The 25,003-nt window shown below is 44.9% G+C and overlaps 1 protein-coding gene across 4 annotated transcripts in view; it reads left to right on the top strand.

The window, feature by feature from the left end:
- The window catches only part of LETM1 (leucine zipper and EF-hand containing transmembrane protein 1), a 29,184-nt gene extending 20,935 nt beyond the window's left edge, over positions 1–8,249 (top strand). For 2 of the 4 annotated variants that reach the window (XM_088670009.1, XM_035138379.3), the window contains exons 13-14: positions 460–598; positions 1,107–8,249. In XM_088670009.1, the coding sequence (XP_088526135.1) occupies positions 460–598; positions 1,107–1,256 (289 nt within the window). In that variant the 3' untranslated portion in view covers positions 1,257–8,249. Of the gene's footprint in view, positions 1–441; positions 599–1,106 lie in introns of all 4 variants that reach the window. The other 2 variants (XM_060275132.2, XM_035138376.3) reach the window with 1 other exon arrangement.
- The last annotated feature ends 16,754 nt before the right edge of the window (positions 8,250–25,003 follow it).

The following is a 25,003-nucleotide window of genomic DNA, read 5'->3' as shown; positions in this document are numbered from 1 at the left end:
AATAATGAAATGTAAATTATCACTGGTTCTCAAGCATCTCAGAAATCACTGGGGTTCCTTGAAGTTTAACAAGACTTCTCTTAAGACTGGTCCTTAGCAGGACTTAGACCTTAACATTTCTTGAAATATAGTAGTGGGCAAGCTGTCTTCTCCTCCAAAGGGGATTTGAGGGTCTGTTCTTGTTCAGTATATGTTTCTGAAGTCCTGAAGCAGAATACTTATTAAGGTTATAAGAAAAAGAGGAAGGCTGTACTGCCTTTTTCTGAAAAAGCAGGTTACCTCATAGGTTCTGTAGTAGCATGTCTTGGTTTATTTCAGTTTTTTAAATCAAGTAATTGTGCCGTCCCTGGTTTTCAGTATAGAATATGACTAGTGTCATATAGTTTGTTTGGTTTTTTTTTTTTTTGAAAACCCCTTGTAGTAACTACTTGCTGTATACAGGTTGTGTTTCCCATTTAGGGAGAATATCATCAGTATCAATGAGCTTATCAATGTGATGAAACAGATTCAGAAGATACCAGAAAGCAAACTAAACAGGCTTGCCCAAGCACTAGATGAAAATAAAGATGGGAAAATTGACATAGATAATGTTTCCAAGGTGAGTCTGCTGAAGAATGTAACTTGTTTTGTTTAATGTTTGTTATTTGTGTTGTTTAAACAAATTTAAGACTTAGAAGAAGGAAAACCTCCCTTAAATTAACTGACCTTAGAATGAAAACAGTTTGGCTTAAGTTTTGGCAGTATGATGCATTCTATGGTTTGGTTAAATTGTAAAGATGTGATATGGATTAAGAGCTTGAAAACAAAAGGCTAATTGATGTTGAATAATATACAAGTTTATAAAATCAAAGCAGTATCAAAACAATTCTCAGTCTTCTCTTCTCCTGGCTAAACGTACCCAGCCCCCTTGATATTAACTGTATACACACTGTCCCTTCGGATTCAACACACTATTTTGAAATTGGGTTGTGGTTGACATTACAAATCATTTTTGGCATATATGCTTCAGTTATTTTCCTCCTTAAATGTAGAGTTTCATAAAAATTGTGAATAAAGCACAATGTAACTTTTGCATTTAACATACCGGTATGTTTACATTTGCATAGGTGGTAGAACTCATCGACAAAGAAGATATTGATATTTCTACTAACCAAGTAGCAGAGATCATGTCACTGTTGCAGAAAGAGGAAAAACTAGAAGAAAAAGAGAAAATTAAAGAAAAGACTGAGAAGGAAGCTCTAGAAGTCAAGAATTAGTGAATTAGCCTTCAGTTTGATTCCAAGGCTGAATGAAGTGGAACATCTTATGTTACCTTGTCCAGCACCTCCTATCTGTGAGATGATTAACATTATTGATCTATAGGTTATCAGGAAATAATAAGAAGTTGGGTAGGCAGAATGAAACTTTTCCCAGATTCAACATGGGCAATTTATCATTCCAGGAAGATGAGAGCAGTCTTGGTCTTTAAATAATGTATTCTTCCTTGTGGAATTTTGTGCACTCTTTGGTATTCTGTAGTGATTCAGTACATTTTATTGTCTCCAGATCATGATACAAATTAGGAATTTCCTTGCATTGTGCAGGGAACTGACTTTTTTTGTTAAATAATATTACGTATACTTGGCATGTAGTTATTCTTCTGTACTTGACAAAGAGGTGAAATTCTGTGCAGCAAAATTAGCAGTATATAAACCATCCAAAAGCATCTTAAATTCCCATTATTATTTTTAAATGACGCTTCAAAAGGGCTTATGTAGCAAACACATTAGTTCTGAAAGTGCTGTCGTGTTGTCCTAGCGCAGACAGTTACACTTTTAGAACTTTAGAACTTTTTATCATGCTCAGATGCTTTCCAAAAAAACCAAAACCCACCCCACACTTTGCCAGCTTCTCAACACTAAATAATGTACATGGAGAAAATTAAATATAAGGGGGATTGCAGCAATATCCCACTCAGTTCCTTGCTCTGCTTTAATTTTTCCCATACTTCTACTACGTTCTCTCTGGTCTCCCTCCCGTTGCAATTTGTAAAAGAATTCCTATCTGACTTCTGTTATTTTTAAAAGCCACAGGGCAACCAGCAATCTCAGCAGTTGCAATTTCTCCAGATCCCTACACACCCTCTTCCCTGTGGATCTGAAGGCTACATAAGGGATACATAGGTAGAGAGAGGGGAGGGCCCTGAAAGCTTTTATGCCTTGACTGAAGGCACTCACCCAAGCTACCCCTCACTTCCTTAGATGTGCCTTTAACCCTAGGAATTAAAAGACTTCTTGACAAAGCAAACTGCATTTTTAAAAAATTAAAACGAGGAAACAAGACTTCAAATATTTAATTTTTTTGAAAATGCAGCTCTGTATGTGTGTCTTATTTATGTGTAAAGGAAGTGTCCATTATTGGGTGATTATTTTTGTTCATTGGAAATTGTGAAGGCGCATCTCTGTGCGTGGAACATCAGCACAGATCTGAAATGACTGACCCAGTTAATTAGGAACATGGTTTCACTGCATACTTCAGGCTTAGTAAATGTCTGCTTAGTTTGTTTTTTCATTTGACCTTTTTTCTTATCACCCCAAGTCATTTGGTAGTAGCAGTTAATTGAGCTGGATATGAACACTGTTTTGGTAACTCAAGCTTTAAAATATTCACAATGGCTCTTCTTTGTTTTCCAATGAGGCTAAGGATGCTCTGAAGCCAATTTCCCAGGAAGCAATTCATTCTGGAATCAATGACATTTAATTTGAGTAGCTGGCTTTTTGAGATGTAGCGCAAAGGGCTGTCTAAAGGATGCCTTTCTGGAGGATGCCATTGGCTATCACCCTGTCGTTCCAGAACTTGAGAACTTGAGAAATAAGTTGCATGAAAAAACTTGAGAAATAAGTTGCATGAAAAAAATGTTCAGTTCAGGAATTTTTTTCTGTTTAGATGTCAAGATATTCAATAATTTCAGTTCATCATATGACAACCCACCTATGTCCAAATTTATCGCCAACTTCTTGTTTCTATCTGTGTCCTTTCAATTCCCATTGATTACAGTTGACTTTATATAGGTACCAAAGATCTTCTGCAAGTGCTTACCTTCACTTTTGGCAACTTCTCTTATTACAATTCCTTTAAATTTAAATTGCAGGTAGTTTTCTGCCAGAACTGCTGAAGTAATACTTTGTTGCAGTAAAATCTCATTTTTTGTTAATGTCAAGCACATTTCAGTGTGGAAAAAAAAGCATGTGGCAAAATTTGGATTTGAAATTATATACTTCTGTAAAACGTTAACATTCTCACATTCTGCATGGTGGACGGTGATATTTACTGAATTGCTTTTAGTGTCAATGTTCTTGGGGCAAATTGGCAAAAGGGATCAAAAGTGTGTGGTATACATGTGCAATTTGGATTAAAAGATGAATCATGCAGTGGGTAGCATAGTAGGTGGCTGAATATTTATTAATACGATTGCACTTTATGATCCATGAATTTGTTGTGCCAGCAAATTTGTTAATTGGGCACTTGTATATTTGTATCTCTGCATTCTTGCAGAAGATGTTGAATAGATTCTCACGTAAAATCGAATGTCAGGCTGTAGATTTATAATTTAGAATGTGAGTGAGATGTTAGCAAGTAGCCGCACAAAAATTATTGTCTCCATGCATAATATCAGTAACTTCAGATTGGGAAGGTCTCCATGGTGGACTCCCATATCTTGTTTAGTAAAAGACAACAACAATACCCAGTAGTAACAGTTTGGCTCTTCTGGTCTTGATTTTGAATGAGTTTCCGTCAGACAAGCTAATCTGGCCTTGATTCGGCTCGAATGCGAACTTAATTTGTTTACACTCGTCTCTGTTCTGAGAGAAGACGCTGTTGTACTCCTTGTGATACCACCACTTGAAGGCCCTCCCCACTCTACCCAAAACCAGGCAACAATGGAAACAAAATGCAGTTGGTAGGATCCACTTGAGGCATCATTTAGAGTTGATGTGGCCGCAAGAACAGCCTGGATACAAGCAGTTATGGGAGGGAGGACCCATATCACTCTTGAATTGTTAGTGCCAAACATCTACTGGGAGTCTTGGACTGAGTCACAATCCTCTCTCTTGCAATTATGGGGAAGGGAGTGGCTGCATCTGGAAGGGATTGCAGCTGAGGCTGTGCATTGCGAGGTCCACCCGAAGCTCAGAGGGTGTCCAGACTCCCCTTAGGAAAGATGTGAGTGTTTCCCCACTGGGACATTTACTTCCAGGTCCCCTACTTTTAAGGTTCTGTGCCATCTGTAATGCCCAGTGATTTCCTCTCTTTAAACGGGACTGGGGGGAAATGAGCCGGCTTTAAAGCATTGTGTACTAGTGGTGGACTGCTGTGCTAAATTTCTGAGAATTCTTAAAAGTTGCAAGTTTTATTTAGAATTGTACTTTTGAACAACGGGAGGATGGACGGACGGACTTTGAGATATTCCTGGGGTGTTATTTGCCAGTTGTTCCACTATATTTAGACTTAGGATACCAGAAAGGGCATTTGTAGTGCAAGGTATTTTTGTACCTGTGATTTGATATAGTAGTGTTTGTTTCTTATGAGGTCTGAAAGGTAAAATGCACAAGCTATTTATAAAAATAAAAAAAAAATGCAAACCCCTTTCTCATGGAAAATTGTAACCCAGGATTCTAATTCAGAGCTGATAAGTGGGAACTTTCAAGTTTCTGTATGAGATTGCTGTGCATTGCACAGCATCTATGGGTTGCATCCAATTCTGTTTTACTCAGAATAGACCCACTGAAATGAATTTACTTAAATTAGTCCTATCGGTTTCAGTGGGTTTTCTCTGAGCGTGACTAATGTTGGGTACAATCCCATGTCTGGAATATTCATGTGAACATTTTTAGGTTCCAAATATATTTTTCTACAGAAATGAATTTGCCGTGTGATGCTCTTGGATACATTCATACGTAGTGATTGGTCCCGGTTGTTTGTATTGCACAAAATGTTTGAGGGGAGAGACAAGTCTCAGGTTCACAAAATTGATGAGATTCGTTCCCTCTGATGGCCTTGATTAATCATCATGTTAAAGGTAAAGGTAAAGGGACCCCTAACCATTAGGTCCAGTCGTGACCGACTCTGGGGTTGCGCGCTCATCTCGCATTATTGGCCGAGGGAGCCGGCGTATAGCTTCCAGGTCATGTGGCCAGCATGACAAAGCCGCTTCTGGCAAACCAGAGCAGCACATGGAAACGCCGTTTACCTTCCCGCTGTAGCGGTTCCTATTTATCTACTTGCATTTTGACGTGCTTTCGAACTGCTAGGTTGGCAGGAGCTGGGACCAAGCAACGGGAGCTCACCCCGTCACAGGGATTCGAACCGCCAACCTTCTGATCAGCAAGCCCTAGGCTCAGTGGTTTAACCACAGCGCCACCTGGGTCCCTACAATCATCATGTTAGGAGTTGGCAAATAATTATCTTCTTCCCCCTCTCCCACTCAAATTAATTTAGTGATTAGATGGAGTAGCTTATTTTTCTTGAAACAAAAATTAAAAATTCCTTCCAGTAGCACCTTGGAGACCAACTAAGTTTGTCATAAGTGTGAGCTTTCGTGTGCATGCACACTTCTTGAATAGTCAGGAGTGTTTCCCCCCTGTGGTACACATTGTGGTATGAAACGCCTAAGCTGACTCATGAGTGTTATAGCAAAGGATGAGACAAGGCCAGAGGTGGTCAACTGGCAATACTTGGACAAGATTAAGCCCCCAGAGCCAATTTGTCTGGTACCTAGCAGCCCTTCCCTCCATTTTAATCGAGGGGTGTAAATATTTTGTTCACAGTTTGCCCTCTAAGGAATAAAAAGTTTATTCAAAGTGGTGTAGGGTGGGAGAGGGAGAGTAGATCACATTTTAATGCTGCTTTCCTTGCATGTCACATAGTTCGTGCCATTTAAAAAAAATTGTAAACTGCCCTGGGAATGCTTATTAAAGGCAGTTTATGCTGCTTCATTATAATTGTATATAATACAAATTCACAAAGCTACCTTATACCAGGTCAGACCATTGGTTCATCTATGTTAGTATTGCCTACATCGGAGGTAGCCAGTGTAGTGCCCTCCCTTTGTTTTGGTCTCCATGTTGGCTACCCCAGATCTCCTCTTGTCTTAAATCCTGGAGAACAACTGTCCTATGCTGAAAAATGCGCTTCACACATATGACTGCTATGCTTTTTATCTTCTTAAAGCCAGAGTTGTTTGCTAAAATAAGTCATATTTGAGGGAATACTATAACACCCTTTCTTCATGGAAGGTGGTTCTGTGAGCCGATCCCTATTTTACATTCACCTAGCTTTCCTGCCAAGTCACACGAATGTGTGCCTGTTCCTCTGATGTGCTTGAAAGCAACAGCCGGGAAAGGATCGGACTTGCATTTTCAAATATTATAAAGGTATGTGCACTTAATTTTGCACACACCTCACCCTTTTAAGATTTGATGTGAAGTGTACACATTTGAGAACTTGTAATCTGGTACAGATACCCAAATGTAGAACGTGAATTGACCCAAAGCAAAATACCAGTGATCAGTTGTAGTCCTATGGTGATCAACATTTCTGCCCTTAGGGAACACTTTCCCAAACTGATTTGGCAGTCAAGAACTGGCTTGGTCTGTCCTTGGGTTCGTGCACTTTCATCTCTCTCTTTTCCTGTTGGCTGCTGCTGTAGTCTTCCTTGCATGTACCATCTGCCCCTAGGACACACCTCAAATGCAAAGACCAATAGCGGTGGGGAAGCCTTTTAGGGACGCTTCTCCACCATCGTTGATCTTTATATTGAGGGACCTGTGACAAGTTTCAGGAAAGTCCTAGAGTTCCCTGGGTCATGGTTTGAAAACGCTATGAGATGGGACTGAACGAAGGAACAGATGCCACAGAAACAGCCTATGTTTTCTCTTTCCCCTTCTGCTTTTGAAATTTCAGGGTTGGGAGTAAGAGGAGAGAAACATCTTGCCACTTGATTCAGTGAACATGCACACACACAATTTGGCTTAAAGGGCCTTGAGGAGCTTATTTCTCCCAGTTTTTCTAAATTGTTTACTGTTAAACTGAGAACGAGGGTCACAGAGCAAACCGCCAGTCTTGCATTTCATATCAGGATGGCTTAGGCCAGGCATCCCCAAACTTCGGCCCTCCAGATGTTTTGGACTACAATTCCCATCATGCCTGACCACTGGTCCTGTTAGCTAGGGATCATGGGAGTTGTAGGCCAAACCATCTGGAGGGCCGCACTTTGGGGATGCTTGGCTTAGGCAATGCCTATGTAGGTGCTGGCTTGTACATCATCTTTGAGGGACCGTTTGATGGATGACCCAGTTTGGGGTTGTAAGGTTCCAACTCTTATTCCTTCCGTTATATCTTGATGTATGTCTTGGGACTGCATAATATATATTTTCTTAAAACCATAGCTATTGACAAGGGATGCAAGCTTCAGCTGCTGAAACAAGAGGTCCTTATGTGGTTAAAAATGAAATACAGGCCTTGCTTTGGGAAGTATACTGCACTCCATTGTGTGTGATACTGACACAGACACACACAACTTGCAAAAATCCCCAAAAGACTTGATTTTGATGCATGCAAATCCATAAGTAGAAGCCTGGGAAAGCATAGTTTTCTCTAAATAGTAGATGCTCATGTCCTGTTAAGAGTATTCTGGAAAGCAAAGCAGCGTGGCAAAACAGGCTGGCAGGCAGGCACTACTAGAGGTGGGAAGGCCTGGGAAAAAAACCCAGGAAAATTGGAGAAAAGCCCAGGTTCCCCCCCATTTTTTTCCAACGGCTTTGGGAAACCTGGTCTGTCCCCCTCCCATTTTTGTTTCCCCCCCCCAGCCCTTCCCATTTCTAGGCACCATACTAGCATACAAAGATTTAATTAATACATTAATCATGACAATTGCCCTGTTGCTTTTTCTAAAATGTAGATCTGCTGTCTCTGGAAAAGAGACTTGTGCCACCATGATGCAAGATACATGTGTAATTAAATCTAAATGTGCAATGCTAGTGATGTTTTTGTGCTTCGATGTGTATAAAAGAACTTTTCTACCTTTATACGGTTAAATTATTACACACAGCCCAGACCTTATTAAATAAAAGTATACTTATTCCACCTTTAAATGTTGGATTATTTATTAACAACAACAACAACAAAAATCTGTCAATACTTGTCGATCACTGCAAACAGAATACATTGCTTGCTTCTTAATGTGCAGCAAAATAAAACTGGTTAAAGTTTTTGATGTACGCATTCTGCTTTTTTAAAAAAAATTAATGTTAATTTTATTTCATGCCATCTTCCCTAAATGATCTGGAGTTAAGGGTTGGCAATTTTGCTGATGACATGGAATGCTTCAAGGTGGTAAAAATGAAAGATTGTGAGGAGCTGAAAAAGGAATTCCAAAAACTAGATGAATGAGCATCCAAATGGCAAATATAGTGGTGCCTTGGTTTACGAACATAATCCGTTCTGGAGGTCCGTTCTTAAACCGAAACCGTTCTTAAACCGAGGCGCGCTTTCCCTAATGAGGCCTCCAGCCACCGGTGCCCTTCCACCGTTCGGATTCCATTCTTAGACCGAGCTAAAGTTCTCAAACCAACACACTATTTCCAGTTTTGCGGAGTTTGTAAGCCAAATCATTCTTAAACCGGACTGTTCTTAAACCGAGGGACCACTGTATGGTTCTTTGTAACCAAGTGTAAAGTACTGCATATGTTGAGAGTAGGGAATACAGTTGTATCTTGGATCCCAAACGCCTTGCGAGTTGAACGTTTTGGCTCCCAAACACCGCAAACCCAGAAGTGAGTGTTCCGGTTTGCAAACGTTCTTTGGAACCCGAACATCCGACACAACTTCTGCGGCTTCCAATTGGCTGCAGGAGCTTCCACTAGCCAATTGGAAGCCACGCCTTGATTTACAAACATTTTGGAAGTCGAACGGACTTCTGGAACGGATTCCGTTTGACTTCCAAGGTACGAATGTAACTTCATATGTTTGCATATAGGCTCTAAACTTGGAATGACTGACCAAGAAATTGGGGGGCGGGGCGGGTTGCGCTAGGATGTCAGGGGTGGAAAGGGCCAGGAATGGCTGGAGCCCTGAATGTCACTGACCTCGATGGACTACCATTCAATGGATTTGTAACTGGCTGACTGACCGAACCCAAAGGGTGCTCATCAATGGCTCCTCTTCATCCTGGAGAGAAGTGACTAGTGGGGTGCCACAGGGTTCTGTCTTGGGCCCAGTCTTATTCAACATCTTTATCAATGACTTGGATGATGGGCTTGAGGGCATCCTGAGCAAGTTTGCAGATGACACCAAATTGGGAGGGGTGGCTAATACCCCAGAGGACAGGATCACACTTCAAAATGACCTCAACAGATTAGACAACTGGGCCCAAAGCAAACAAGATGAATTTTAACAGAGAGAAATGTAAAGTACTACACTTGGGCAAAAATAAAAATGAAAGGCACAAATACAGGATGGGTGACACCTGGCTTGAGAGCAGTACATGTGAAAAGGATCTAGGAGTCTTGGTAGACCACAAACTTGACATGAGTCAACAGTGTGATGCAGCAGCTAAAAAAGCCAATGCAATTCTGGGCTGCATCAATGGGAGTATAGCATCTAGATCAAGGGAAGTAATAGTACCACTTGTATTCCGCTCGGGTCAGACCTCACCTGGAATACTGTGTTCAGTTCTGGGCACCACAGTTCAAGAAGGATACTGACAAGCTGGAATGTGTCCAGAGGAGGGCAACCAAAATGGTCAAAGGCCTGGAAACAATGCCTTATGAGGAACAGCTTAGGGAGCTGGGTATGTTTAGCCTGGAGAAGAGAAGGTTAAGGGGTGATATGATAGCTATGTTCAAATATATAAAAGGATGTCATATAGAAGAGGGTGAAAGGTCCGCTCCAGAGAAGCGGACACGGAGCAATGGATTCAAGTTACAAGAAAGAAGATTCCATCTAAACATTAGGAAGAACTTCCTGACAGTAAGAGCTGTTCGACAGTGGAATTTGCTGCCAAGGAGTGTGGTGGAGTCTCCTTCTTTGGAGGTCTTTAAGCGGAGGCTTGACAGCCATCTGTCAGGAATGCTTTGATGGTGTTTCCTGGGGTTGGACTGGATGGCCCTTGTGGTCTCTTCCAACTCTATGATTCTATGACTGATTCTATGACTAGGCTACATTCCAATCATGCAAAAGGAGGGAGGTTTCTACACCTCCACGTGTTTCCATCTCCCCATGCAGATGCATTTCAGCCAGCCAAAGGCAATGGAAGATGGGGCAAGGTCTCTCTCTGGCCTTTAAGGGCCATATTTGGTCCCCGGGCTAAAGGTTCTGTCCCCCTGCTCTAGAAAAAGTTGCTAGTGGCAGTCTCGGGTGCAATACAGTGGTACCTCTGCTTAAGAACTTAATTTGTTCCGGAGGTCCGTTCTTAACCTGAAACTGTTCTTAACCTGAGACACCAACTTAGCTAATGGGGGCTCCTGCCGCTGCTGCACTGCCGGAGCACAATTTCTGTTATCATCCTGAAGCAAAGTTCTTAAGCCGAGGTACTATTTCTGGGTTAGAGGAGTCTGTAACCTGAAGCGTCTGTAACCCGAGGTACCACTGTACTCCTAAATCTGTAAGGTAAAGGACCCCTGACAGTTAAGTCCAGTCATGAATGACTGGGGTTGTGGCGCTCATCTCGCTTTACTGGCCGAGGGAGCCGTTGTTTGTCCGCAGACAGTTTTTCCGGCCGCTTTTGGCGAAACCAGAGCAGCGCACGGAAACGCTGTTTACCTTAACGCCGGAGCGGTACCTATTGATCTACTTGCACTTTGACGTGCTTTCAAACTGCTAGGTTGGCGGGAGCTGGGACCGAGCAACGGGAGCTCACCCCGTCGAGAGGATTCGAACCGCCGAACGTCCGATCGGCACGCCCTAGGCTCAGTGGTTTAGACCACAGCGCCACTCGCTGTAAAGGGGGAATCAAACATACCACGTGGCAAGAACTTCCTGCTTAAAATTCAAAATGACAGATTTATGGGTCAATAGACTCCGAACTGTGCCTTACCCTATCGCTCTGCCGCAGTCACCAAAACATTTTAATTTTCTTTGATCGCCCCCCCCCTTCCTTATATGTTTTCTAGCACTGACATTCTGTCGGCCAGTTCTTCTGCACAGGTTAGCTTTTGCTTGAAGCCGATAATTATGGCAGATTTCTTACCTTCACTAGATGGCACTGCAGTGCTTTAGGAGTCAAATGAACTGACTTTGTATTTATAGTGTCTGACAAACAAAACAAATGTAATGGAAGCGACATTTTACCACTCTCTTGAGCTGCTTCCCAAGAGATTTACACGGATAGGCTGCTCAAACGCTAATATAGGCAACCTTCAGAGCATCGGCTGGTGCCGCTTGGTGTCCTCGTTCTTTGACGCCATTCCCCCCCAAGGAACCAACATTTGTCAGAAACTACCAGCTGTTAAGAAATTGTTGGAGGCTGGCGAGAGACAACCTTGATGAAACATGCTTTCTTTATTGTATCATCCTGCTCTGGGGTGGCTTGAGGTGAAGGATGGGTTAAAACTGTTTTAATTTTTTAAAAAATGGAAATAAACCTGTTGCCAACTTGTGACTCCTGAAGGACTGGGCCTCTGTTGATTAAATGCTTTGCTGTGCTGTTCTCTGGATTTTCCTGGAACAGACTCTCAAGATGGAGTCTCAGCAGCTAACCATTTTAGTTCCTGGGCACATCGACATTATTAATAACTAGTGTATTTCAGCCCGTTCAGTAAACGGGCGCTAGCCGGGCGGGAACAGAGGGGAAGCCCTGAGGAGAAGGAAGAGGCCTCTGCCCCCGGCTCCCGCAGCGCGGCTGCTGGCAACAACAGAGAGCGCTGCAGCGCCGGCGGCCCCGCCAGGAAGCCCGGGGTGGAAGCAGCCGTACTCTCCCAGCTCCTGCCGAGCTCCCAAGGAGCGCGGCAGCGTCGGCGGTGCACCTGGGGGATGGAGGGAGGGCGAGGGCAGGTGTCCAGGAGCGCGGCCGCTGGCAGCAACAGAGAGCGCCGCAGCGCCGTCGGCCCCGCCAGCAAGTCCGGGGCGGAAGCAGCTGCGCTCCCTTCCAGCTCCTGGCGGAGCTTTCTGATGTTGCCAGCAGCCGCGCTCCATTGTATGCTTGTCCCGCAGCCGCCAGGCGTGCCATCGCCGCCGCCGCGATCCTTAGCGATCCTTGGTGGGGGAAGCATGCAGTCGGTGGGAGGTGGAAGAAGAAGAGGACGACGACGGGGGAACTATGGAGGATGGGGGGAGGGAGGGAGGACTGCAGTCCCCGAGGCTCCGTTCGCAACCAGGCCCTTTTGTAGGAAGCGGACGTCCCTGTCCACACGCTTCCGCGGCTTTCAGCGCTCTCTCTGCCCTCTCATGAAAGGTAGCCCTGAGGGCTGGGAAGGGAGGGAGAAGCTCGAGCGGATCCGGCCGCCGCCTGCACCTGAGCCGGGTGGCAATGCGAGAGGGGAGTGTGAGGGCGAGCGGCGGTTGGCAGAGGGGGGGGGAGAGCGCGCACGTGTGTGCGTCCTGTCTCTCCGTCCAATCCCTGTGTCTCTGGGGTACATGCGCAGTACCCCAGGGACACACGGGACAACTGGACGCAGGGACAACTTGGACATTATTATATAGGATGACTGGTTTCCCCAGTCACTCTGGGCGGCTTCCAACAAAATATTAAAATACAACAATCCTTTAGATATTAAAAGCTTCCCAAAACAGGGCTGCCTTCTTCTAAAAGTCTGGTAGTTGTTTTTTCCTTTGACATCTGGTGGAAGGGCGTTCCACAGGGCAGGTGCCACTACCAAGAAGGCCCTCTGCCTGGTTCCCTGAAACTTCACTTCTCACAGTGAGGGAACCGCCAGAAGGCTCTCGGCACTGGACCTCAGTGTCCAGGCTGGACAATGGGGGTGGAAATGCTCCTTCAGGTATACTGGACTGTAGCCGTTTATTTTACCAGGTGGTAGATGTAAATCTCATTTGAGTGTCAGAGCTACAATGTCTCTTTAAAAGCCACAATGAGTTGTACCAGCATTGAGGGCCTGAAAACAACAGAGTTAATCTTGAATTTTCTGTTTAAATGATCTCCCCACCCCCACCCCACCCCTAAACCACATTTCTTAATTAGAATGTAGGCTGTTTTTGTGTCAGATGAACTCGGAGTGGGTTGCAATCCAGAATGCAAAATAAACTCTTCAATTACCCAATCTAATAATCAATCAGTCAACTTCAGCAGCCCCAATTGCCCCCTGCTCCCACTGCTTGAGTGAATTATGTGTTGCTGGATTTTGCTGCAAGATTTTCAGGTATCCAGGCTGCAGCTTTATTTTTATATTGTTTTAAGATCCACAGACCACACGGCCAATGTTCTCTGCTGTTTTTCTTTTTTCTTTTAAAGGCGATTCTACTTAATATGCTTGTCAAATTTAGCAATGCAGCCTTCCACTCAGCGATGCTTGCTACTTCAATCAAAGCTATTTATAGATTAAAATGAGCATGTCTGATTCAAAGCTGACTCATCTCACAGAAATTGCTTAGAGTGTTGCCTACCCATTTTGTTTTATAACTTTCCTTCCAGGAGGGCTAGAGTATTTTAAAAAGAAACAAGCCATTAATGAAAGCTCTGAGTGTGGGCTCCCTTGCAGGCTGGGCTTGGTTGCAATTGCATCATTATAATCCAGTAACTCTTCCATCCAGACTGTTTGCACTTTTAAAATGTTCCAACATTGAAAAAGAAAGGAAAGAAAATCGCACATGAAATAATATCCAAATTAGAGCAGGTGCTCCTCTTTAATATAAACTACTGCTTTTCCAACCCTCTCAGGCAAGACATGCACACTAGAGATATGTCTTATTGTGGAGCCCCACCTGTATGTTCAAATTGCAATATCTATTTTCTTGATGGGACCCAGGTGGCGCTGTGGTTAAACCCCTGAGCCTAGGGCTTGCTGATCAGAAGGTTGGCAGTTCGAATCCCTGTGACGGGGTGAGCTCCCATTGCTTGGTCCCAGCTCCTGCCAACCTAGCAGTTCGAAAGCACGTCAAAATGCAAGTAGATAAATAGGAACCACTATAGTGGGAAGGTAAACGGCGTTTCCATGTGCTGCTCTGGTTTGCCAGAAGCGGCTTTGTCACGCTGGCCACATGACCTGGAAGCTATACGCCGGCTCCCTCGGCCAATAATGCGAGATGAGCGCGCAACCCCAGAGTCGGTCATGACTGGACCTAATGGTCAGGGGTCCCTTTACCTTTACCTATTTTCTTGATATGGCCGGAATAGTCTATTCACAAGAGGGAGGGAGACTCAAGAGAGCTGTGAGATGTGCAGAACTACAAAAATATTTTTGGGGGGTTACAGGACCCAAAGGGGAATAAACTCCAGAACAGCCTGATGAAATTTGAACAAGCCCAGTGGACATGGAGTGCTAACTGATATTTGGAGGGGGGAAAGGGGGCCGCAGAAAACCAGGGAGGGGGGACAATTGAATGGAGGTGGCGTCCATGGAGGCGCATATGTTGGAGAACATATGCTTTGTACTTTGCTGGGTGTTTGGGGTGTGTGGTCCAGATTTGCTAGGTATTGTCTAAATTGAAATGTTGCCTGTCTGGTGCCTGCCTGCCTCCCATTCAGACTCCTAACATATCTCTATTACTCTGCAGCGGAAAAGCGAGTTGCCGTGGACGATTCCAGCTCCCTTTATGCAGGCATCCTCAGCTATGGGACTGGCTTCGTTCTGTTCATCTTGGTGGCCGTGGTGGTGGTTATCTATAGAATTAAAAGGCCCTCCAAGAAACCGATTAACACCACTACTGTTCAGAAAGTCTCCAAGTTCCCACTCAAGAGACAGGTAACAGAAAGTAGATACAAGGTTCCTATTCCTTCCTTATAGCTTTCCTTTACCTTTGCAATCTTCTGTCTAGATCAGAAACTTGGCCTGGTGATTTATGTCTCTGGGAGCTCCAAGTGAGATCTTTGAATGCTGTTAGCAGAAAGCGGTTTCATCCACATCTTTTATCTTTGTTTTCATGATTTAAAAACAAAACAAATGTGTAAAATATGGTCTGAAAAGCTGGTGGTGACCTAAAATGTTCTGGTTTATAGATCCTGGTTTTCTTTATTTGGTTTTGCTAAGGTCTGACATTTATATAGTGTGTTAAACAGACCTGGTGGCTGAGAAAAAGGCGTAGACCTTTCAGAGACCGTGTTGGCATAGTTCTGTGCTAGCAAGAGAAGACACAACTGAACATGATTCTGCTCCCACTGACGAAATTTGAATACAGTATTAGGCCTCTTTCTGGTGGGTGCTGTTGTGCATATGAAGTGAAGGCGGTGAAGGTCCTGTGTGAGTGTCTGGAGGCAGTTGGAGGTTGGGTGGCGGCTAACAGATTGAGGTTGAATCCTGACAAGACAGAAGTACTGTTTGTGGGGGACAGGAGGCGGGCAGGTGTGGAGGACTCCCTGGACCTGAATGAGGTAGCTGTGCCCCTGAAGGACCAGGTGCGCAGCCTGGGAGTCATTTTGGACTCACAGCTGTCCATGGAGGCGCAGGTTAATTCTGTACCCAGGGCAGCTGTTTATCAGCTCCATCTGGTACGCAGGCTGAGACCCTACCTGCCCTTGCCAGAGTGGTGCATGCTCTAGTTATCTCTCGCTTGGACTACTGCAATGCGCTCTATGTGGGGCTACCTTTGAAGGAGACCCGGAAACTACAATTAATCCAGAATGCAGCAGCTAGACTGGTGACTGGGAGCAGCTACCGAGACCACATAACACCGGTCTTGAAAGACCTGCATTGGCTTCCAGTACGTTTCCGAGCACAATTCAAAGTGTTGGTGCTGACCTTTAAAGCCCTAAACGGCCTCGGTCCAGTATACCTGAAGAAGCGTCTCCACCTCCATCGCTCTGCCCGGACACTGAGGTCCAGTGCCAAGGGCCTTCTGGCGGTTCCCTCGCTGCGAGAAGCCAAGTTACAGGGAACCAGGCAGAGGGCCTTCTTGGTAGTGGCTCCCGCCCTGTGGAATGCCCTCCCACCAGATGTCAAAAAGAAAAATAACTACCAGACTTTTAGAGGACATCTGAAGGCAGCCCTGTTTAGGGAAGCTTTTAATCTTTAAGAAATTTGTGTATTCTAATATACCCCACTCTGGGCGGGGTATAAATAAATTATTATTATTAATGGAGAATCCTTGGATCCTGCGGATATTACGGCAGCCTTTTTTTATCCCCAGCTCCACCTCTATTTCTATTTGGATTCAATCCACAGTGGAAGATTGGTTTAATGAGGAGAGGGAAAGTTTAGCATGTTGCCTGAGTTACAGGACAGCACCATTGCATGTCAATTAATATTGTTGTTGTTTAAGCTTCTGAATTTGTCATGCCTAATAAAGGTTATTGATTTGATTTGATAAGATTGGTTTAAATTTTAATGTACTTGAGGTTCCAGATGGCTTTTAATAATGCCAACGTCATGTAAGTATGCTGGGGGTAAAAACCTGGAAGGTATTTCTTCTGTTGACCAATTTCTCTTTTAATAATCTCTACAGCTCGGTGAATCTGCCTTATCCCACCTTCAGGTATAAACAGGTCCTTCAAAAAGCATTTGAATGGACAGAACTGAATATTCAACAGAAGCTGGACTGCCCCACTGTGTTCCTGATGCTCTGAATAATGTTTTTAAGCGTCTTGGTCCATCACTGTTGATTCCTCGATAGCTCATTCACGGGCCAAGAAGAAGTAGCTTTCTGAAGACACACCCTGAGAGCAGACCATTGAAAAAGCACAAGGGCATTTTGTCATTACTGAACACGGTCCTTTGTCATATTATGGTCAGAACATAAATCTTCAAAGTGGTAATTGCTTTGCCATATTCCTTTTAATTATGTAATGAGCTTTTTGCTCACTTCTCAAACAATATTATCATTAATGACTGACTGATTTAATTTATATAATGCCCTATACCCGGATGTCTCAGGGTGGTTCACATAAAAAAATCACAGTGTATAAAATAAAAATAAAAGCAATAACCCAATAACAGCCCCCCCCCAAAGAGCCACATTTTAAAAGGGTATGGGATGTTAATCAGGTCAGCCAATATATGATTGATATATGATATATATTTTAATTATTTCCCATCCCATCAGTTTGCTCCAGCTCTCTGAACAGTTTTGTCGTCGTCATCATGTTATTTATTACTTTTATTGGTCGCTTCTTCTTGCCAAAGGCAACTCAGAGTGAACTACAACCTATTTTGACAAATTATGTCAGAAGAAGAAGAAGAAGAAGAAGAAGAAGAAGAAGAAGAAGAAGAAGAAGAAGAAGAAGAAGAAGAAGTAATAATAATTTATTATTTATACCCGCCCATCTGGCTGGGCCTCCCCAGCCACTCTGGGCGGCTTCCAACAGAAAAATAAAACACAGTGATCTATTAAGCATTAAAAGCCTCCCTAAACAGGGCTGCCTTCAGATGTCTTCTAAAAGTCTGGTACAGTAGTTGTTTTTCTCTTTGACATCTGATGGGAGGGCGTTCCACAGGGCGGGCGCCACTACCGAGAAGGCCCTCTGCCTAGTTCCCTGCAACTTGGCTTCTCGCAATGAGGGCACCGCCAGAAGGCCCTCGGTGCTGGACCTCAGTGTCCGGGCAGAACGATGGAGGTGGAGACGTAGAAGTATACAAGCTTAAGAACCATGCTTGGTTTGACTACCCAGTCTACTGGTGTTTATATATGATACCGTGTTTTATTTCGAAGTGTTTGAAACTTCTGTGCCAAATTAATTGTGAATCTAATATTTATCTGAAACAGTTATTCTGTAAAGAACTGGGTAGACAAAGTTCCCCCATGGGGAAGAGGTCCGGCTACTTGCGGGATAAATGTTTGCATGGAGATCTTTGGTGAGATGTTCTGCAAACAGCACAGACCCTCTTTTTCTTATACCTGCAACTGCTTCTTTCCCAAGCTAAACAACCGGAAAAGTGCTTCTCCACCTTGCTTTAAACACGATGCGCAAGCGAATGCTGAAATGAAAACGAGACAGGACCTGTTAAACCTCAGAGTATGTGACCATGTGAAGTATCTACATATGCGTTTGTGTTGTGTGGTGGCTAAAAGAGAGGGAAAGTTTCTTAAGCATTACTCACCCTGCTTTTGGGTGAATGTGCCCCCGGTCAAACATCAGAATGTAAACCTGAAGTAAATGTTTGCTGATGGTTTTCTAAGAACCAGCTATCAAGCTGGGAGTAATGCAGGTTTCTGCTTGTTGCAATCCAACTCTTCAGGTCTTAAGCGTACATGTGCAGAAGGCCCTATTTTTAACTATTCTGAACCCTCCGGCGGTTTGATCCTGTCATTGGGCAAAGGTTCAAAGGGCGGGATCTTTTTTAAAATGTGTTCTGGTTCTGCCTCCCCAAATATTTGATCCCTCAAAATAACTGGGTGCGGACTCTGATATTTCTGCAGTGCATGCGTGGCAAGAAACAGCATGCCTTTTAACATTTTAATGTTGGCGTTGCTTTTCATCAGAATTTCAGAAAGATGCTGACATGCACACACCCTGCATGTGTTATGTTCATACATGTCCTAATTAAAAACAAAACAAAACAAAGCCTTCCGCAGCAGAAGGGTCCTTTTAAGGCAATATTTATCATAGATCACCGTGATGCAAGTTAATATATCATCGACTGCAATGGGGTGTTTAGCATACCTTTCAAAGTATTCCATATATAAAAAGGGCAGCCTGGATGCGTTAGCAGTGAATGACTTGTGGGTTTTCATGGGTATGTTTGGCAAATTGTCTGTGCACCCAAGCCATTCTCTTTATTTGGGTTTTTGCAAGCCCCTTTCAGGCCATCTGCAAGTTTCAGGGGGTCTTTTGACAGGGTGGTCTAAATGAGTCCTGCTCCATCTTGCGCTGTCCACAAGTTGCTCATCTCAGCAAATTCATGGCACATCTCAGTAATGGACAGGATGATAGCCAACAAACTGAAGGTCGATCTAGATAAGACTGAGATACTGTTTGTGGGTGGTTCCTCTGTGTGGTTCCCTAAATGGCCTTGGCCCAGTATACCTGAAGGAGCATCTCCACCCCCATTGTTCTGCCCGGACACTGAGGTCCAGCACCGAGGGCCTTCTGGCAGTTCCCTCGTTGCGAGAAGCCAAGTTGCAGGGAACTAGGCAGAGGGCCTTCTCGGTGGTGGCGCCTGCCCTGTGCAACGCCCTCCCAACAGATGTCAAAAAGGAAAACAACTACCAGACTTTTAGAGGACATCTGAAGCCATCCCTGTTTATTATTATTATTATTATTATTATTATTATTATTATTACATCAGTTACTCGTGTGTTCTGGACAGGAGCATGTGCACAGCTTGTGGGTGGGGATGAAATGAGAAAGTGCTGCGCCCCCCTTCCCACCTAAGACTTGCTTACTAGGGTCACAAGGTGGTGGCTTCTGGTGAGATTTCATGAGATCTCATGGAACTGTTGGAAGATCTCACAAGATCTCGCTGGAAGCACCCACTGCCATTGTCCTTGCTTCTCTGACGGTGGTACTCTTGGATTCAACATGTTCTCCCGTATATTCCAGGGTGTCTGAAACCAAGACAAGCATTTTGGTTTGGTATTAGTAGCCTAAATGATCCTTTGGCTAAAGTACAATTTTGAAAATTGATCTAAACACTGGTGTTTATTGATGTGTGAAATTATGTTTAGCAGACCTCTGTTTGGGCTAATGTGCTATTGGAAGCCAACATACTTTAGTCTAAAATGTTTAATGCTCCACGAGCCATGCTTATAGGAGTCCAGAAGAGTTCTTTCCTGTTAATCCCTTGGAATTCCACCCTAAACCAACTACAAACTGATGAGCAGAGCGGTCTTTTCCTCTTTGTTCTTGAAAGCCCGGGGGGGGGGGGGGGATACTGCTGAGCTCACGGCATATTCTGTTGGTCTGAGTTTGAATTGACTTGTTAATTCTATTACCACTTGAGCTGTCTTCCCACACTGTCAAACCTGCAAGATGGTTGAACAGCCTAAAGCTATTTCAAAGGACTTTACTCTAGAAAAGGTATTTGTCGCACTCATGAATATCCCCAAAGGCTAGGCTGGAGCTACCCAAATATTTTCTGCCATTGCAGAGTCCGACACGGCGTGCTCGCGCATGGTTAGGACAATGTTTTCAGAAGGCTGCATGTTTGATCAACACAGGCTCAGTCTGCATTTTGTAGCAACGGAGGAGGCTCTTCATTGGAAGAAGAATCTTAGAATCATAGAGTTGGAAGAGACCACAAGGGGCATCCAGTCCAACCCCCTGCCAAGCAGGAAACACCATCAAAGCATTCTTGACATATGTCTGTTAAGCCTCTGCTTAAAGACCTCCAAAGGAGGAGACTCCACCACACTTCTTGGAAGCAAATTCCACTGTCGAACAGCTCTTACTGTCAGGAAGTTCTTCCTAATGTTTAGGTGGAATCTTCTTTCTTGAAGTTTGAATCCATTGCTCCGTGTCTGCTTCTCTGGAGCAGCAGAAAACAACCTTTCACCCTCCTCTATATGACATCCTTTTATATATTTGAACATGGCTATCATATCAGCCCTTAACCTTCTCTTCTCCAGGCTAAACATACCCAGTTCCCTAAGCCGTTCCTCATAAGGCATTGTTTCCAGGCCTTTGACCATTTTGGTTGCCCTCCTCTGGACACGTTCCAGCTTGTCAGTATCCTTCTTGAACTGTGGTGCCCAGAACTGGACACAGTACTCCAGGTGAGGTCTGACCAGAGCAGAATACTGTACAGTGGTACTATTACTTCCCTTGATCTAGATGCTATACTCCTTTTGATGCAGCCCAGAATTGCATTGGCTTTTTTAGCTGCTACATCACACTGCTGACTCATGTCAAGTTTGTGGTCTACCAGGACTCCTAGATCCTTTTCACATGTACTGCTCTCAAGCCAGGTGTCTCCCATCCTGTATTTTTTTGCCCAAGTGTAGTACTTTACATTTCTCCTTGTTAAAATTCATCTTGTTTGCTTTGGCCCAGTTGTCTAATCTGTTAAGGTCATTCTGAAGTGTGATCCTGTCCTCTGGGGTATTAGCCACCCCTCCCAGTTTTCTTTTGCAGGGCCAGCCTGCCCATGAATCAAAATAAGGCAGTATCCACAGGGTGGCAGCCTCTGAACAACTGGGGAGGGAACTGCGTACCCTCACAGCTGCCAGAAGGGAGGAGAAAGTGGGTTTTCCCCAGGGCGGCAATACATCCTGGGCCAGCCTTGTTCCTGTGCCTTCATTCTCTTTAAAGCCCTACATGGCCTTGACCCAGTATACCTGAAGGAGTGTCTTCATCCCCATCGTTCAGCCCAGACACTGAGGTCCAGCGCCAAGGGCCTTCTGGCGGTTCCCTCATTTCAAGAAGCGAAGTTACAGGGAACCAGGCAGAGGGCCTTCTCGGTAGTGGCGCCCGCCCTGTGGAACGCCCTCCCATCAAATGTCAAGGAAATAAACAACTATCTTACTTTTAAAAGACATCTGAAGGCAGCCCTGATTAGGGAAGTTTTTAATGTCTGGTGTTTTATTGTACTGTATTTTTAATATTTTGTTGGAAGCCGCCCAGAGTGGCTGGGAAACCCAGCCAGATGGGTGGTGTATAAATAATAAATTATTATTATTATTACCATACCCTCCAAAGTTCCTAGTAATATATATGGATCTGCATTATCCTGTACCTCATAAAAAAGAGAAAACAGTCAATTTCTCCACAATTTTTGCACGCACACCATTTTTGTTAACTTATCCATGCAAGCAGTATCCCATATTGTAGTCGGGGAAATATGTGTTAAGCACCATTGCAAAATGAGCTTTGTGTGAGGCTTGCTCTGACTTTCCAGGTGTGCTGTTGGGGACAATGCATGGGCATCGCTACGAGAGGTTTTGAAAGAAGATGAGCAAAGCGGAAGGGTCTAAGAAGCGGGCAAGTGGGCAAGAGTTCCTTCTTGAGAGCCAGTGTGGTGTAGTGGTTAAGAGCAGTGGACTCGTAATCTGGGGAACTGGGTTCGCATCTCCGCTCCTCCACATGCAGCTGCTGGGTGACCTTGGGCTAGTCACACTTCTCTGAAGTCTCTCAGCCCCACTCACCTCACAGGGTGTCTGTTGTGGGGGAGGAAGGGAAAGGAGATTGTTAGCCGCTTTGAGACTCCTTCGGGTAGTGATAAAGCGGGATATCAAATCCAAACTCTTCTCCTTCTCACCAGAAAGGCGAGTGCGGTGGAGGGAATGGCCCAGAGGGCATATTGTTCAGGGTCTCTCAAAGCTGGCAGGGGTCTGTGGCATTCTGAAGGCCTGATTTCTTTTCTAGTGCCGAAGTCCTAAGGAAGGCTACCGAGTCATCGGCAGTGGAGAGATTTGTGGGTTTTCAGCTCACTGGGCAAGATGTGTTACAGTCACTCTCTTTGCCATCAAATCCTGACAGCTCCTCTCGGGTCCGGCTAGCACATGCACTCACATGTCACAAGCCTCCTCTCCTGTGATCTCTGCGGGAACCGTCTGCTGTGCCAATGCAGCTTACAGGCTTGTCAGGAATTTTCCCAGAAGCGTTACCTTGCTGCAATTGCAGTTTGCCTCCAGCAACATTCAATCTGCATGCTAAACAGATTATTTGCTGAGAGCATCAATACGGAGCTCTGGCGTCGCCACATTATGAAGCCAGCAGGGTCCGATGTCGAAAGGTTCACTGATGCAAGAATGAAAGTTTAGGACACATACAGAGAGATGGGAAAACGTATTATCTTGTTGCATGGAAAGGAAACTTCCAGTTTCACTGTGAATGCTGTTTTCAGGATGGAAGCGACAGCTGTCAGTGGAGAACTCCAGGATTTATTTTAGCATAGATGTGAATGGGCAGCGGTGTCTCTCCACCCCAGCCAAAACAAAAGCAAAAGATGGCAGCAAAGAAAGGGTTTTGAGCTTTATGTAATTCAGGTGTAAATGGCGACTCAGAGAGAGCAACTCAGAAGCCGGCAGCCCCAATTCTTGGGGGGTGTTTGTGTGTGAGGAGGGGTGTCTGGCCCAATTCCTTCAATCTCTCCGTGTCACGGTCCAGTCGGTGGGCAGTTGAAGCCCTGGCTGAGGACGTCAGGACCAGAGGCAAGATGGTGGTGTAGAAGCAGGAGCAGGTGCAGGGTCAAGGAGCAAGGCAGAGGCGAAGGTCTGGGAGTTAAGGAGCAAGGCGTCGGCAAGGCAAAGGTCCACAGGTTGAGGAGCAAGGCATCGGCAAGGCAAGGGTCCAAGGAGCAAGAGGCCAGAGGCAACCAGGCAGGGATAGCGTTGCTGTGGCAAAGAGCTGAAGGGAAATGCTGAGCTTTTATCCCTCCCAGCTCCTGCCACCAGGTGCAGTGAGGTATCAAGTGGCCTCACCTGTGGTCACTCCTTGCTTCTACAGCACAAGCTGAGGCCTCACCTGAGTGGCCACTCCTTGCTTCTCCAGCACAAGCTGAGGCCTCACCTGAGTGGCCACTCCTTGCTTCTCCAGCACAAGCTGAGGCAGGCCCCAGTCCTGCAAAGCACTACAGGCCCCAGAGCCTGACTCCTGCCCATACTCCTGACACTCCGCAGTTCAGTGACCTGAAAGGGCATCACCAGAGCTGGAAAGAGGCAGCCCAGAGCACGAAGGGCTGGCAGAGAGAGAAAGGAGGCCCCCAAGTGCTCTGGGTTCAAGAGCTCCAGCCCAAAGGAAAGAGAAGCATTGCCAGCTGTTAAAGGACTGCTCTGCCTCGTCTTCTTAGGACAGCCCTGCCCTTCCTGGAGAGGGAGGAGACCCCTAGGAGGGTCCTCCAAGCATCAAGGTGTCCCAGAAGAGGAGCAGAACATGAGGAAGATGGTGGAGTCTTCCTTGGAGACCCCCAGGAAGGGAGAGAAGGCCGATGTCATAGGGCAGCTCGAGAGATGCAAAATGGAGCCAGGCAGAGGTGTAATGGTTGGAGGGCTGGACTAGGAGGACCTGGGAGAGCAGAGTTTGAATCCCCACTCAGCCATGAAGCTCCCTTCTGGTGGACCTTGGGCCAGCCTAGCCTACTTTGCAGGGCTGCTGTGAAGATAATAATTGGTGGCAGGGAGGGCCATGAAGGCCACCTTGAGCTCCTGGGAGGAAAGTGGGCTAGGAATGTCCTAGTAAATGTAAATGATGAGAGGGGAGAGGAAAGGGGAAGGCAGGGGGAAAGTGTGGAGGAGCTGAGCTCTCTGGAGAAGACTGGCTGGGTCGATTTCCAGAGAGCTAAGGCTGTGCAGGGGACCCCAGGACTCACACCCCACCCCAAGGAGACCAAGAGAAAGCAAAGGAATGCTACTTACAGTCTGCACATTTTGTTCACAAAAAAGTCTCACCATCCTCTCTAAAACTAGTTAACTATCTAAAATGCCCACCCAAGCCTAACTCTGACCCCGACCCCACCTGCAGCCCTAAGCCTAAGCCTAACTTCTGCCCTAACCCTACATTTACCCCTAACTACTCCTTTATGCACAAAATAAATATATACAAAATGTGCACAAAAATGAAAATGTAAAATAAAAAATATGAAAATAAAGAACAAAAAATAAAAAGTAAAATACTAAAATAAAAATCAAATCAAATGAATCAAATAAAAGTAATAAATCAAATAAAAACCAAATGAACAATCAAATAAAAACCAAATGAACAATCAAATAAACCCCTCTCCTTATCATCTCCAACCCCCACCACCACCTCTCTCTACTACTCAACTAGACTAACTACTAACTCACAATGGCTGCCTGCAAGTCAGTGGCTTTTGAGGGAGAAGCAAGAGATGTCACAAAGGAGGGCATGTCCTTGTCACCATGGCAACCTGGACCTGGCCCCTCCTGAGAGGTGATGCTCCACTGTCAGAACTTGGAGGCACCTGCTGTTCCGCCTGCATCTTCCTTTAACATCCTCCTTCCTGCAGCCCCATTTCCAAAGGGA

This window comes from Zootoca vivipara, chromosome 5 (genome assembly GCF_965207765.1).
Source record: "Zootoca vivipara chromosome 5, rZooViv2.hap1.1, whole genome shotgun sequence".
Lineage (NCBI taxonomy): Eukaryota > Metazoa > Chordata > Lepidosauria > Squamata > Lacertidae > Zootoca > Zootoca vivipara.
The sequence above is the reverse complement of the archived record's forward strand: the minus strand, read 5'-3'. Positions and strand labels throughout refer to the sequence as shown.